The sequence below is a fragment of the Mycteria americana genome, chromosome 3, assembly GCF_035582795.1.
Source record: "Mycteria americana isolate JAX WOST 10 ecotype Jacksonville Zoo and Gardens chromosome 3, USCA_MyAme_1.0, whole genome shotgun sequence".
Lineage (NCBI taxonomy): Eukaryota > Metazoa > Chordata > Aves > Ciconiiformes > Ciconiidae > Mycteria > Mycteria americana.
In genome coordinates, this window is record NC_134367.1 from 2,288,001 (window position 1) to 2,304,710 (window position 16,710).

At 43.5% G+C, this 16,710-nt stretch overlaps 1 protein-coding gene across 1 annotated transcript in view; it reads right to left on the reverse strand.

Annotated features, from left to right (window-relative positions):
- FBXO16 (F-box protein 16) overlaps positions 1-16,710 on the reverse strand; it is a 39,449-nt gene that overhangs the window by 18,513 nt on the left and 4,226 nt on the right. The window contains exons 2-4 of the mRNA XM_075497653.1: positions 14,356-14,498; positions 8,560-8,595; positions 696-902 (exon numbers count right to left, since the gene is read on the reverse strand). Coding sequence (XP_075353768.1) covers positions 696-902; positions 8,560-8,595; positions 14,356-14,451 — 339 coding nt within the window. The 5' untranslated portion in view covers positions 14,452-14,498. The remainder of the gene's footprint in view (positions 1-695; positions 903-8,559; positions 8,596-14,355; positions 14,499-16,710) is intronic.

A 16,710-nucleotide genomic window follows, 5' to 3' on the forward strand; every position in this document is an offset into this window, starting at 1 on the left:
TAGAGCAAGCTTTAAACAAGCTGAGATGTTGATATATCCGTAGTATTATATGGAGTACTACGTTAGTGCAGTAATAATGTCACCAATATCTGAACTTACTCATTCGGAACTACTTTGGGCATCACCTCACAGCACTTTATCTCATGGAAACATATATTTGGAGTCTTAGCCACTGTGCTCAAAAGACTGAAGCCCTAGCCACTGTGCTCAAAAGCACAGCTGTAACTTCTCTGCTTCTCCACATCCAACACTTTACCCTCAAGCATTTTAAAGGATCTGGTTTTCTTAAAGCATTGTGTGCAGCTCTTTGCAGCTAGCACAAGCCAATACTTTTCAAAGCAATTAATGATTCTGCACACAGTGCAAGGTACTTTAAAAGAGCATGATTTTCAGAAAGTACCAGGCCTACTTCTTGGGAAGAATCAGTCTTGTAAAGTGCCAAATTTTAAATGCCTTAGAGCTGAGCATCTAAAATTACTCTTCACTTTTGTAAATCTTGGCCAACGTGGCTTAATTTAGGATCCGTGGAAGTGTTGCATTCGGTCTCATAGCATTTGGAACCAGGCTGCCAAGTCAGAAGACATCCTTGCATTATGAAGAACAGCACTGGTATGTCTGTGCTGAAAACTAGTGCTGCTTCCTTTTTTTTGACTAGCTTGACCTGACTTTCTGAACCTTAGTGTTGGCTTTTTTACCTGTGCACATCGACAGAGGCTCCGTGGGTCCAGGAAGGAAAAGATGTATAAAGACAGGACTCTAGGAAGCCTTGTGGTAAAATCTAGAGCCTCGATGGGAACTCGATCCTGTAGCTGCTTGGCACAGAATTTCTGCTGTGACGGGGAGCAGCGTTCCAACAGGTCCACCAGGATCCTCCGCCTCTGACCATCTGTCCACTTGTCAAACTGAAAAAAGGAGTTTCAGGTTCTGAGAAACCGGAGATTCAGCTTCTTAAAATAAAGCACACATTTAAGGCAAGGGAAAGTGCATAAGCAGCAGCTTCTGGTGACTCATTCAAGAGCAAAGCACGTAGGAACTGGGAACAAATGGAGAGGCTACATTAAAAGAAACTCTGAAGCCACGTAATATATGATTTATAATCCTCAAAGGACCCAGGATGGCCTAGTCCAGGACACACTCATGCTCACAAGACTCTGCTCCTGGGACCAGTTCTGAGACTTGGCTTCACTCATGGAAAGGAGAAGACTCAGATGTGTGTTTACAGGACCAGGTCCCACACTACAGTGAGTTCACTGCTGATTCCTTGTCTATTCTGACACTTATATGGCCCCCACTACTGCCGTATTTGAGTGCCTCACAATTTATAAAGTATTTATTGTCACAATCCCACTGCATAGGAGAGAAATCCCCACTACAGAGAAGTGGAGCAAAGAGAAACTAAATCAGCTGCCCATGTCTCACAAGGAAAATCTGCGGCACAGATCCGGCAGCACAGTAACAAAGATTTTTCACAGCATTTCTATGCTTATGACAGGTATCTAAAGAGGATTAAAACAGTTGTGGGAAGAAATGAGCGCTTAGGTAACCACGCGAGCATGTATCGCTTTGCTACGATGGCAACAACAACGCTGCATTGAGCGGAGTGGGGCAGAGCTGTGTAAACAGGGTGGGAGCAACGGTGGCGGTAGCTGGTGTTTAACTTGTGTTGATAGCAGAGGATGGAAAGGGCCCTGTCAGCAGGAATCTCCTGGGAGGAGACTGACCTCATCGCCACAATCTGTGCAATCTGTCTCAAAACCTGCAAGAGCAGTCCTGGCTGCGAGGGCAGCGCAGAGTGCCAGGAGGGAGGAAATGTCAGAGGACCACGGCGGCTGCAGGTAGGATCGGCAGGAATCCCCGGTGGGAACTGCAGGCAGCAGAACGGCACAGTTAAAGATGGCTTTCCGGAGGTGAAATATGGATTTTGGAGAAGTCCTGCTTCATCCTCCTTCCTAGCACAGCAAGAGCAGCCTCAGCCCAAACTCACCTTCTTTTCAAAGGGAAGACTGAACTGTTTGGGGAATTCCCCTGTTTGGGGAATGCTGCTCTTCCCGTTTGTTTCTTTCTCACCCGTTGGCCATCCCCAGAACACGCACCCTGCTTTCACAGGACTGTTTCCTGAAGCCAGCTTTCCACAGCTGACGACTTGCTCTCCACAGGTCAAATCACAGCACATTCATTTTTGCATTTCACCTCAGGGGCATTTGAAGTCCTTATTTAAATGTGACCTCCAAAAATTAAAAATAATAAGAAAAACCATGCATTTCTTCCCATATTTTTTTTATTATTATTGTGGGTAAATGGTTTAATGTCCAATGTCCCTTCCTTTCCCTTTCAGAACAAAACAGACTAGAAATTCAGATTATTTTTTTTCTCTGCTTCCCCTCCCAAAATCTATGGTCAAGTGGAGGATTGGCAGAATAATAGTTTAAAATATACTGTGCGGATCAAAGGTAATTGAGAAGTAATTTCTTTCCAGATAATTTTAAAGAACTCTTCGTTTCTTTCTTTATTTTTCCTTGGCTGTATTTAATTCCAGTACTGGAGAATGAACTCTAAGAAGTAAATAGCTCTTCTCCTTCTTGCAAACACCTCTGCAAGACCTTCAAGAAGGTCAGCAAGAAGGGTGGAATTGGCATTCCTGAGACCCTAGAGATGAAAAGGCAAATAGAAGAAAGCTCCCAAATGTCCATGCCTTTTCAGACACAGACAGTGAATTAAGGAATACACCCTTTCCCTCCCATCCCTGTTTTGCATATAACTTTCACCTCTGATGATGTTTAGCAGAGTACTAAGGAAAAACTGAAGCAGGATCTTTGGATTTGGGGCTTCGAAACAAGAATAAAATCAGACAAAGGTGTTCCAGAGGGGGACAGAGGAGGTTCTGCCTGTCCCCTTCCCACCCTCAGCTCAATATGAAAGGGAAGGGGGAAAGCTTCTGCTGCACAGACTCCCCATTCATGATCACAGCTGCATCCCCTTCTCATTAAAACAATCCACAATCACCCATTTGCAAAGATAAATTTCTCCCACCTAAGTTCCAGAGACAAGGGGGTAACTGGCTTACTCTCTTCCACACCAAGAGATTAAGAGAACTATTCAAAGGAAATCTAGCTGCTTTTTAGAAGAGATGCAATATTTGCTCCTATTTAACTCTTCCCATTCTGCCACGAGTTTTGCAACAAAGCAATTAATTCCTTCCAGCATCCTCAGCCTGTGCTTACTCTGCAAGGGAAACTCCATTTAAATCAGTGCCACACGGTCGAGAGCATGGGAACACACAGCTTCTTCTCCACTGCATTCAGCAGCAGCCAAGTAGTTAAGTAGGCATAATTTGTCTCTTTTCCAGTATTAACAAGCATGTCCCCATCCTTCATTTGGCTGCCTTTCTCCACAGTTCCTCCCCTTGCATCTGATTACAGCAACCCAACCAGTTGGACCGGATTCCCCTTTTCAAGGTGCTGCACCTTCTCTATCCGCAGCTACGAACATTTTTTCCCTTTTCTGTGCCTTTCCCGGAGCCCTGGCAAACAATGTCTCCCCAGGGACCGTATGACATAAGGCTATGCTAGCAATGCAGAGTGCTCAGTCTCTGCTTCTGCGATCAGTTTACAATTAATCCATGAGTGCACACACACAAATAACGCAGCCTGACACTAAGGGGAGAGCCCAGGACCTCAGCGCCGAAGTACAGAGGCTCTGCTGCTTAACCTAAAGAGGCCCCTCTCTGCTGTAAGAGACAGGTTGTTTTACTGACTCAAACTAGCCACTGAAATGGGACATAATCCTCATCTCCAAACCAGCGTATCGACAGGAGTTCACAGGGTTACAATCACACGCAGGCATCCCTGTGCTCTGCAAATGTAGGATCGAATTCGCTAGTCAACGAGGCTCTTTTGCAGCATGGCTTTCAAGTAGATGGAGATGATTCACCTAGGGAGAAGCAATTTTTCCCTCCCTCCCCAGCCATCCTCTCCCGGTCCTGATGAAGGGATTTGCTGGAGACCCAGGACCTGGGTGAGAAGAGAAGGGATGAAGCAGACAGGCACCTGGTATCCGTAAGATATACTAATCCACCCCCCAAAATCCTAAACATCTCTGCTGCCAAGCTGCTCCTTGTCAGTAATTAGCAACTAGCGCCTAGGATTTGTTCCTTTTTGCTTTCAGCACTGTAGTTAAAAAATTAAACCTGAAATTTTGCAAGAGGAGACTCCTGGGCAGACTGCTGAGGAAGGCAAGCCGGCAGCCTGGCGACAAGAAGCATCCCTGAGCAGGAGCCATTGCTCCTGCGCCTTGGCACCCAGCATGGGGTCAGCTCCTGGGTAAAGAGGTGTCTACAGGTGGGGGTCTGCAGTGACTAGGGATGGGGTTCAGCCGCCCAAACACCAGTGCCCTGTGTTGTGGGGTATCCTGCAAAGCCTAGAGCTGCCACTCCAAGGGTGACAGTTGTCTGCAAGTCCTGCATCATATCTGCTGTGATATGAGAGGTAGATAATGAGACCAAGAGGGAGATAATGCATATGTCCACACTATGATCCTCTTACCCTTCAAAACAAGGTGGCTGGATCCAAACCGTGTATTTGGCATGGTTCCTGGCCCAGGCTAATGTCCAAATTGTGTCTGAACAATGCCTGGAAGAGCGCTACAGGCCCAGGCCAAAATCGTGCCACGGAGCGTGCTAACCATTTCATATGTGGATGAGCAAGTTCCAGTACCTGGGAACACTCAGATGTGCTGTATAAATTACTAGCAGAAGATGTAGCCCACAGGTTGAGCTGAATCACTGTCTGGGCTCCCCTGACTTGTCTACATCTTATTTGGCTATAACGGAAGCTGAGACGCTCAGATCACACTGAAGCTTAGGTGTCTTAATCTTCAAGTTCAACCCCAGCTTCATTGTCAACTTATTAACCTGGGTGTCAGCACGATAGCACTGAGCATTAAGGTAGAGCAAAATGCTTTTATGTTTTTTAAATTAATGGGAGGAATTTTTGGCTTGCAGAACACAGCAGAAAGGGAGGCTGAGAGGCAGCACGTCAAGGCGTCTGCCCTGGGTGCAATACAGAATAAAAGCAACTAGAATAAAACAGAAAAATTAACAGAGATATGTTAACCCTTTCACAGTTCAACCATCAAAAGGGTTTCAACTGAGAGACAGCAGCACAATTTCTCTTTTATATGTGTCTGGATAGGATTTGGGTAAAGGGGTTGGTGTGAAGGAAATTCATCGCAAATGCCTCCAGCAGGATCACAGCCTGCAAATACTCATGCACGGGAACAGCCGTGTCAGACAGGCAGTCTGCTGCCACTACACACCACTGCTGCTTCCACTCTGTGCAGCAATAATACTTTGCAGAGCTGAGCGCAACCTGAGACAGCCAAAAAATTGTAGAGGGTCCCATCGCGCGTTTTGGGTACTGCAGGTGACAGCACAGCCAGTGCCATGCCCTTTGGGGCTGCCCAGCAGTGCAGAAACAGAGAAATGAAATCCCTTCAGGACAGCTAGTTCATTGTTTCTCAACCTGTGTTTTATGGACCACAACAGCCTGGGAGACATCAAAGATGTTCTGTGGCACAATTGGAATAAAATAACTAAAGGAAAATGCACATACATAGTCCCTGAATGCATGCAAATAAAATCAGGAAGAATAAAATAAACAATGAGCATCCAAAGTTTAATCTAATCTTTTTTTGGCTGTAAAGGAAAACCACTGTGGCAATCCCGCAGAAGGCAACCTGTTCTGCTTTCCCAGAAGGCTGGATGGTCCTTCAGTGTAAAAAGGTTGAGGAACACTGAGCTAGTTCATCTCCTGCCGCAAGGCAGGATCCACTCTACCTAAACTATTCCTGACAAGTGTTTGTCTAACCTGTTCTCAAAAGACTCCAGCGATGGAGATTCCACCCCTAACCCCTAGGCAAGCTACTCCGGCAGCGAATTATCTGTAGCACTGGATTTTGCTGGTGTCTAAATTGTGTCTCCATCACTGCAATTCAAGCCCATGATTCCTTGTCCTATCCAATGTGAACACAGAGATCGGATCATTCCTCTCCTCTTTTTGGACATCTTTTGTGTGTCGTTGGAAAGATGTTATTACATCTTTTCTCCATCTTCCCTCCAGTAAAGGGATTGTTTTCCTATTTTCTGGACCTGAGACTGTTCTCACATATGACTTGTTCTCAGAAGTATCTCCAGTTGGTCCTCAGCTTTCTCAAAATGCAGGGACCAGAACTGGGGATGGCTCTGCCTTTCAGACGGCCCTTTGGGATATTTCCCTTTATTACGATTACAAGACACTGTCAGCTTATATTTAGCTTGTGATCCACCATAATTCCCAGCAATTTTTTATGCAGAACTGCTGCATACTTAGGTTTTCTCAGATCTGCAGTTTTTGTAAATGTCATTTTTACATGCAGCACTTTTCACTTGTCCTTATCAAACTGCAGATCATTTCATTCTGATTTCTAATCGCCGAAGTTCATTAAACCCCTCCAAGCCTGGTATCATCTGCAGGTGAGTACTTTCTATTCCATCATCCAGATATTACTGAAAATGCTTAACAGTTCTGGACTTAGGACAGACTTCAGCCTTCCAGTTTCATAATAAAGCATTTACAACTACACTGAATATGGGTTCCCAGCCATACAAACCCCGCCTTCAGCAGTTTCATCTAGTCCATACTTCCTGAGAGCACTTTGAGAAGGTCCTGTGAATCAATGTAAGAACTCCTGCCCAGAGCACTGTGATTTTTTGACACAGTTTCTCTCAAACTCAGAGCACTCTAGGCTTTGCATACCAGGTATTATAATGCCACAGGCTTTGAAGGGAGTTAAGAGCAGCTTTTGTGCTTTCTGCACCCTTTTCATTGGTATGATGGATGACAGAAGCGCAAGGAGAATTAGCTCTGAAGGAGTATGATGAGACCTACTGATCTAGTGTCATATGAAGGGTCAGAAATGTAACCTTTCAGAATATGATTCAGCACTCTTATGTGTGTTTGGAGGAAGGTTGTTTCCAGATTTTGGCTCCTTCAGTGGGGGTTCTAATGAAGACATTTTTGCCCTTTTGCCAGTATATCCCATGGGCATTTTAAAACATCCAGCAATTTTCAGGAGACAGATTTTAGGTCTGTCAGTTACTGACTATCATGCTAAAAGGTGTTTTTTGAACAATAATCATTCAATTATTTTGTTTTCTTGGTGTCCATTAAATTCCTTATTATCAAAATGCATGCACGTCAACAAGTTATGGAAAGCACATTTCCTATAAAGATGAATAATCCTTATGAGCTTAGAATGAAAATACTTGTCTGTAAAGACCAGTTCATATGCAAAAAATTTCCACAAGTGACCTATTAGGCATAAAGAATAAGCATCACAGTTCAAATAAAGTTACTGTGCACATACGCTTTATCGAAGAGTGCTGATAAGGAGCATCATTTCTGTATTTCTGGTTTGTATTGCCTGTGTATCATATGTGACCACGTAACTGGTTCTTTGGTTCCATTTATAAAGATGTGCACAGGGCTCAACCATACAGTTACTACCGAGCCACATAAATACATTCAGCTGAATTCACTCATTTATTGCAATAAAGTCCCCGAGTCTGTGTTCCTGTTTGCATATGAGACTGAGCAGATTACGGCTGCTTTCCCATAATGGCCTGTAAATGGATTTTGCCATATAAAAGAGAAAGCACAATGCAATATTTAAGGAGCGAGCTTAGGACTAGGGCAAATCTCGTGCCATCGCATGCTCTGCCACCAGCTTCTGGGGTAGGTGAATTAGAGTGGTATTCCTTTCAAGCAGCCAGCTATGAATCCCTTCACAGGCTACGGAAAACATAGGCATCTCTAGAGGGCTGATCTTTCATCCTACATTAAGTGAGATGAATTGCCCTCTGGAAGTACTGCTTTCTCTCTGTTCACTCTACAAGGAGCCTGAGATGACCAGACCAGCCAGGCTTAAATATTATGTTTCAGACATACACACCCGGCCAGAGAAACCCCATCCCGAATGCCTAACTTGCAGTCATTTGTGGTTGGGGCAGACAAATCCTCTCTCATATCTTTCTGTGCCTCATTTTTTCATCTGCAAAACAGGGTGACAGCACTTTCCTGTCTCATGTTGGAGCTGTGAAGATAACGACAGTAAATTGCGAGGTGCTCAATGATTACCATATTAGGAGCCATATGTGTGCACTTGGTAGATAACATGTCATTTACCACAGGTTTCAAAGACCGGCTAGCAGGCAATGGCAATACCTAAACATCCAGTATCTTCTTTGAAGACTTCACAGACTTTTCCCAGGGTTTCTTATCCCATTTCAGATCATTCTGATGATGGAATATGATTTCCCAAGTTCAGAACTTACAGACCGTGGGCACTGAGGGAATTTACACCTTTACCTTCCTCAAAAGTAGAGCAGTTACACCTCACTTTCACATCAGGAAAATGAACCCCTTTTTCAAAATAGGATAGGTTTTACATTCCCATTATAGTAATCTCTTGATCAGTTCAGAAATCTAGCTGTATTTAAATATATATTTAAAGAGAAAAGTTTACCCATTTTCCAAGTAGGGCTCTTCTTTCTTCGAATACCTATAAAATATACACACACAAATAAAATTGAATATTTAAAGGGGATTCAATATGTCTTAAGAAAAATACAGCTTGAAATGCAATCTACAAAATATAAACAGAATCACTGAACGGAAGAGTTTGGAAGAAACCTGTGGAGATCCTTTAGTCCAAACTCCCTGCTAGGGTCAACTAAAGCGGGCTGCTCAGGGCCACGTCCAGATGGGTTTTGACTATCTTCTTGGATGGAGACTCCACAACTTCTGTGGCAACTTGTTACAGTGTGTGACCACCCTCACAGTAAGAACATTTTTTCTTATGTTTAAATGGAATTTTCTGTATTTCAATTTGTGGCTATCACCTCTTGTCTTTTCACTGGATGCCACCAAGAAGAGTCTGGCTCTGTCTTCTTTACCCCATCCCATCAGCTATCTACACACATCAGTAAGGTCCTCCATGAGCCTCTCTTCTCTAGGCTGAACAACCTCAGATCTCTCAACCCTTCCCTGTACATCAGATTCCCCAATTCCTTAATCATTTTTGCAGCCCTACAATGGCTTCATTCCAGTAAGTCCATGCCTGTCTTGTTTTGGGGAGCCCAGAAATGGACACAGCATTCCAGATCTGTCCTCACCAGTGCTGAGTAGAGGGGAAGGATCACCTCCCTTGACCTGCCACCGACACTCTTCCTAATGTAGCCCGGGATGATGGTGGCCTTCATTACTGGCTCGTGGTCAACTTGGTATTCACCAGGACCCCCAGGTCATTCTCTCCCAAGCTGCTTTCCAGACAGTCAGTCCATTTCTCCAGCCTGTCAAGGTCCCTCTTAATCACTGGAACAACCTGCTCAGGGACGTGGTAGAGTCCCCATTGCTGGAGGTTTTCAAGACACAATCGGACAGGAGGCTAGATAATCTCATCTAGGCTCCCTTTCCCACGAAAGGTTGGACCAGATGATCCTTTCAGGTCCCTTCAAACCTGGGCTGTTCTACGATTCTATGATTTACAAGAGCACAAACATCTGGTCTATCAACTACTCCTCCCAATTCTGTATCATCTACAAACTTGCTGAGGGTGCACTCTGCCCCATCATCCAAGTTGTTAATGAAGATTTTAAATGATCCTGGCCCCAGTGTTGACCCCTGACATACTCCACTACTGACTGGCCTCCAGCTGAACTTCGTGCTGCTGATCACAATCCTTTGAGGTCAGTAAGTCAGTCAGTTCTCAGTCCACCTCCCTCTCCATTCATACTTCATCAGCTTGTCTATGAGGATGTTATGGTAGACAGTACTGAAAGCCTTACTAAAGTCTGAAAAGTCTGAAAATCAGTTTTCCTGGACCTCTCTTCTCTCCAGGACCACATCCCATGTGATTCTTCCGCATAGATCCCTGAAGAGGTCAAAGTCTGCTCTCCTGAAGCCCAGGGTTGTGATCCTGCTATTTGTCTTGCTCTTTCCTCTAGGTATCCTGAAGTCCATCATCTCCTGGTCATTGCCGCCAACATTGTCCCTGACCTTCACATCCCCAACCAGTCCTTTCTTCTTTGTAAGTATGAGGTCCAGCAGAGCAACTTCCCCTGTTGGTTCCTTGATGACCTGTGTCAAGAAGTTATCATCGATGCACTCCTGAAACCTCCTGGATTGCATGTGCCCTGCTGTGTTGTCCCTCCAGCAGATATCAGGGTGGTTAAAGTTCCCCATGAGGACCAAGGCCTGTGAACATGAGGCTTCTTGCAGTTGTCTGAGGACGGCCTCATCTATTTCTTCCTGATCTTCTTCAACTCTACAGGCTGGTTCCTGTGGAAGGTTCCTTTCACTGCAGAAGACTCCCTAAAGTTCAAGGGCTATGTGTGCACGACTGTGAAGTACAGCTCTGCAGACTGGCTGCAGTGTGCTGCCTCCCATCTCCAGCTCCCTTCTTGGCAGCTGCTGCACACACGGTGTGCCAACACAGCGCTCTACTCTCTTGGGCATACAGTGATGTGTGGTATCTCACGTGCTTTGGTGAGACCAGAAGCTGGGCTTCCCACCTCTTTATTTTAGAAATTTCAGTTCTCCTGAGTTGGAGACATTGGGTGCCTGAAATCTCCTAGAATGGATACAACATGGGTAGCTATCACACAGCCCTGGCGATGGCTTCAATCTTAATGCAGCAAGACTGTTAGGAGTAAGACAGTAAGACCAGTCTTTATTCCCTGGCCACTTTACAGTGACAACTAACAAGAAGGATGATCAGTATCAAAAGACAGCGGAGGATTTATGATGTTGACCTTTATCCATAGGGAGCTACACCTGAAAGCACTGGCACGTGGCTTCCTACTACCACAAAACTGCCTTCTATACACAAGATTGCGACTTAGGAAGGAAAGAAATGCTGTAGATTATTTTTCCAGAAGACAGATCAAAGAGGAGAAAGCCCAGCTTATAACTGCACATAAAACCAGCTATTAACCACAACTAGGAAAACATGCTTGCTCATTATAAACTCCAAACATGTTATTGCTATGACAGCCTGCAAAGAAGGTTCCTGCAGAGAAAGACATTATCAGTGCTGGTGTCTGGTACAGCAGTTGACAGTGTTAGCTCTGTCTCTCTCAGCAGGAGTGTCTCTTGTGAAGGGTGGAAAATGACATTTCTTTTATTTGTATGTTGACAGTTATTATTTGCTTTATTTGCATGTGGGACACTTGGCAAAGTAAAAAAAAAATAAAAAAATTAACAAGATGAACTTGGAAAAGGATTTGCCACAAGCAAGTGATGAGTAGTCAAAGATCTAAGTTTTGGGTTGGATAATTCAAGTGAAGCAGGGAGCTATTTATATAACTGAAAGCAATGTTAATGGTCTTTGATCACAGACAGACACATATTTGCTTTCAGCATTCTTGGAGATACATCTGAACCAACTCTGTCAGAAAGTTCTGCCTACTCCAGGCACTTGGAAGCATTAATTAGCAACAGAATGGCCCAAAATTGGTATAATCATCCACTGCCTTAATCAAGCCCATGTTTACTGTCCTCTCCTCCAAGGCCTTGGAGTTATACCTATAGTGTGCCTAAGCTGGCTGGCTTTGGATGCAGCCCGAGGCCTCGGTTGCTCCTGAGACCTGCCATCTCACATCCATGTCTTCCGGTGGTTTTAAATAAGCCCAAGTTCTAGGCTGCCTGACAAATCCCTCCAGCCCTTGCTGCAAATGCCGCTGGGGGCTCTTCTACCCCACGACTGAATCACTGCCCAGCAGAAGGCAAATCATCTCCTGAGTTCCAGTCCTTCCTTAAAGGCAGCACAGCCCTGCAGTCATGCTGACTGTCTGTCCAGACTGATGCTGAAGTCTGTCCAGTTTTGCTGCGGGCGAGCAGGCTGCCCCATCTCCTACCTTTACTTCACCCTTACCTGTAGCACTACCTTGGCATATCTAAGACTCCACCTCTGGTTTTCTGACCATGAATGCTGCATAATTCGAGGTTTCCTAATTCTGGCTTCTTGACTTTGGTCTGTCCCTGATGATGATCCTGGCTTTAAAATAATCATGACTGCTCATGTCCCAGTAGTAATACCCTGGATAGTCTTTTCTGTTCTAACAGCTGCTGTAAGGGCAGGAAACCATAGATGGGGGCAGCAGGACTTGGGACGTACAATAGGCAGGAGAGAGCTGGGTCCTACCAACAATACAGACAAGTGTATTCTTGAGCATGTTTGAAAATCCAGGGAAATCTACAGGAACTACTAACGGATTACCCCCAGGATTACCGAAAATTAGACAAGTAGCAAATCTATGCTACCAACTGTTCTTGGGTCTGCTCCTAACAAGGGTTTAGATGGACCTTAAATGCTTCTGCCTTGAATCAGCTCTGAATTCCCACCACTCCTGCCTCCCATTGCCTGTTCTACTAACAAGTACATTTCTTACACATCTCTTCTCTCTATGCTTTCATCTTCTCACTGTTTTTCACACACCTTCTATCTATAGATTCTTTTCTGTCTTCATGCTTTCTCTTAACTCAAGAGTGCAGGAATGAACAGAGATATGATTGTATGAAAATGGTGCCTTCTCACTCACAAGCTCCCTCTACGTATCAATTGGATTATCTCCTGATTTCAGCTGTCAGCAATATTTTTGTTGCAACTTTTTTTTTTTCTGCTAACACTGCAGAGCAGTATAGTGATATACTAAAAGGAGTTTCAGGCAGGTCAATGCTTTAAAACCTGGATCAGAAACAAGCAAATACTTTTTATCATGAACTTCATCACTGAGCACAGGTCTGGGAGATTATGGTAGGTTCTTTCTTACCTGGAACATCATTAAGCATTGGAGTATGTAAGAATCCAGTATGAGCTCGTAAAAGTTTTGCTGCAGCCCAATGCAACATCAGACTGCCTAAGGAGCATAAGAGTAAGAAGGTGGGAAAGGGTGGTTTTACCCACATACTTATTTCTAGTTGGATCATATTTTATTGCACAGTGATGTGCATCTGTAAAAATATGTTTTAAAGGGTGTAGGAAACAGACATTAAAATGATTCAAAGGCTGGAGAATATGCCAGATTGAAAAGACTTCAAAGCACTCAATCTGTTTAGTTTATCAAAAAAAGTTCAAGTGTTGGCTTGAAGCAGGGTAAAAAGACCTTCCACAAGGAAAAAAATACTGGTTACAGAAGAGTTTAATAAACTAGCAGGGGAAGATTTAAATGATGGAAGCTAATGCTAGAGGTATTCAGACAGGAGACAAGTTTCATCTTTTTGTGGGATAGGGGATTAATCATAAGAAAATTATTAGGGAAGTGATGAAATTTCATTTCTTGATAACCCCAAAGGAAGCCTGGATATCTTTGTGGAAGATATATTTTAGCCAAATCCTAGTTACTGAGATCCAAGACTGGGAGAACTGTGCGAAACAAGAGGGCCCAAGAAATCCAGAAAGCCAGACTGCATGATGTAATGGCCCACTCTGGATTAAATTCTATGAATCATCAACAGAAATTTAAACTGAATTCTGAAGGAGGAATATGCTCCTGGTGATACATGAGCCAAAAACCCCTCAGTTATGTTAGCAGATCCCAGATATAGTATACAGAGTGGGAGGTTAGGAAATGCATCTCGTTATTTATAAATCAAGTGCATCACTTCAGTTTCCAAAATATCAAGCTAGCCTCATCACTGCCAGGCTTAGCAGAGAAGCCAGAGCACGGGTACTAAGGTCTCTCCTACGAGCTGAGATGGAGCACATCGGCCACTTGGAAACTTACACTGACACTCAGTTTGCTCTGGAGTTAAACTAAAGTCTTCTGGAACAAAAAAAAGAATGATTTGGCAACTTTCACTAACAATTGAATACACTTTTTTTTTGTTTAAAAACAACTGATTTGGCAAAATAACAATACTTGAACTAAATACTTGTGTGCTTTAAACAATGTACATTAGAACTTTCCATTTTTACATAACATACTAATTTTTATATATATGTATACATAACAAAGACTGTACGTCTGCTTGATATATACATACTTCTAATAGTAAACAAAATCTTTAAGTTCTTATTCCATTACTCATGACCTACACAGCCAAAAACATAAGATAAATTTTTCTAGGACTTGACAATTTGTGAAGTGAACCTGAGAATTTGTCTTGGGATTTGAGAATATTCAAAACCGAGTGGACAAGGTCCTGAACAAATGCTCTAACTGACTGCCTTGAAGGGTTGGACTCGATGATCTCCAGAAGTCCCTTCCAACCTCAACAATTCTGTGATTCTATGAATTTCACTCATTTGCACAGAACTTGCCTTGTCATTCATGAGTTGATGGTTCAGTGGAGTCCATGTGCTCATCTTGGTCTGTAGCTTGGGGCCATCCACGTTTCTAGGAGGTGCAAATGCCATAGATACAGGAGATGGTGGGTCCTCTGACGTCTTGTCAGCACCAATGGCTACAACAATTGAACAGAAAAAAGACCAACGTTATCTCTGTGCTACTCTATGAGAGTATGTTACTGAAATGCAAATAATTTTAAGAAGGAATCCAACAATTTCATAGCATAGCAATGATACAAGTAAAATTATTTGAAAGTCAGTTAGGGTAAGTCCTTTTATTTTATGTACCCACAGTAACCATGACAGGAAAGGCCAGATTTCCTGATGGAACCTCCGTGCACTAATGTCATATAAATAATAATTAAGCAGGTCTTCCCCATCACAAATGTTATTGAATACGCCTTTGAATTTTGCTGCATGAATGATCGTAACAGGGTATTTGGAGCGAGCTAGAAAGTACACGAAATTCCTCTTTCCAGTTGTTGGCACTGAAAATTGGAGATAACTTGTGCATCTACTTAAGTGACAGTAGCTAGGTTTTTACTGATTTTGATGGGCATAAAATGCCAAGTCTCAAAGGGCCAATTTGTTTCTGTAACACTTAACTGAAAGAATGAAATCCAGAATGGTTCAGAGTTGACTGAAATCTGTCAGGGTCTTGTGTTCAGGAAGATTGGTTTTGACAATTTGGGCTGACTATGCTGCTCTTTTAAACAAAAATTTCTATGTGAAGTAAATCAGACATTTAACAAAATTTTCCCTTCCCTTTTGTGACACCAAGTAACTGGACTTTGTTCAGACAAAGTAATTTCTTCATAAATTCTTGCCCAAACATAGGAAAAGCTTTTTTTCCTTCATCTTCTCTCCTGCAGCTGGATTCAGCAGGATAATGTCATTGCTCACCTCAGGCATCCAATTTCCAGACTGGAGGCTTGAGCTGCAGCAGCCTGAAAACCAAGACATTTCTTTACCACATTAAAAAATATCTCAGTTCCCTGCATTTAGTTATTAGGCAATTTTTTTGTAAACACTTCAGATCGCTTTAAAGCTTCACGGTGGCAAGGTGAATAATACGACTTTGGGAACAAAAGAAAAGGCAAATCCACTAGTAACTCCCTTATTGTGTTGCCAGCCTACCCTGAACCCAAGCACCTCAAAACCCAAGCAGCAAAAGGACCTTTCTAGCTAATACAGCTCTGAGGCTCACAAGACACATCTATGTGAAAGCCCAGTCCCCCATTCCTTACCCAGACAAAATTCCTGTCCATATCAATGGCAGATTAATCTTCAAAACCCACTGCAGGATCTGTCTGGGCACATCACCTTCTTGATTAGTTTTTCCTCCCTTTCTTCCCTAAGTTATTACGGAATCAAAGAAATATAAAGAAAAAAACCAAAAAATCTGTTCTGTCTTTCTCTCTGCATCTGGTGATGTAATATGGTCCATGGTTAGGAAGTAAGTTCATTACAAGAGTCTGAGTTCTCTCTCTCTCTCTTTTTCTTTTTTTGCTAGAGATCCTTAAATAACTTGTCTGCACCCTGCAATTTTAACTTCCCACAGAGAAGCCACTGAAAGCTAAAAGATTTACTAAGGTTTCAAAGCCTCACATTCTGTAGTTGGCCAATGTTAGAGGCTTCTTGTGCAACAGAGTAGGTGCATTTGGGATATGCATTACGATGGGATCACTTACTGGGTTGGTTTGGTTTTGTTTTGTTTTTCTGCAAGGCCCCTGCCCTTTTCAATGCACAGAAATACAACATTACAAGCTAGAGAAACAGTTCCACTGCCAAAAAAACAGGTTCAGGCAACCATGTCCTGTTTTTCAGGGACAATCTCCTACATTAGTCACAAAAACATCAGTTGTCACTGCAGCACACTCCCAACTCTGGATTCACGTTCCAGTTTCCTTACGCAGACATGCTTTCTCGGTGCTGGAGCAGCTGCGTTCACAAAGCACCTCCGCAAACTCGTGTGTTAGCAGCTCGTAGCCCAAAGAGACAGTCGTGCCTCTGGACCACCTCTTGTGCTCCTTCTGTGCCAAAAACATGGCTCGGAACACACCTGGCAGAAGTCATGTTCCCAGCTGCACATGCCATAAAACTGCCTGAATTGCACTTGATGTTCGAGCACGATATGTAAACAGGGCTGCAAAGGCAGGTACCATCAGGCAAAAAGGTGAGCGTAGCCAAACATTTTAACTTTGTACATGATGTGCCAGCCTGCCATCCCTCTCTTGCTACTTGCTACTGCTAGCACAGTCACACAACCACCGTCCGCTCTGCTCCTTATCTCTCCAGCTACACTCAAAATCGTGATGAGGGGAGGGA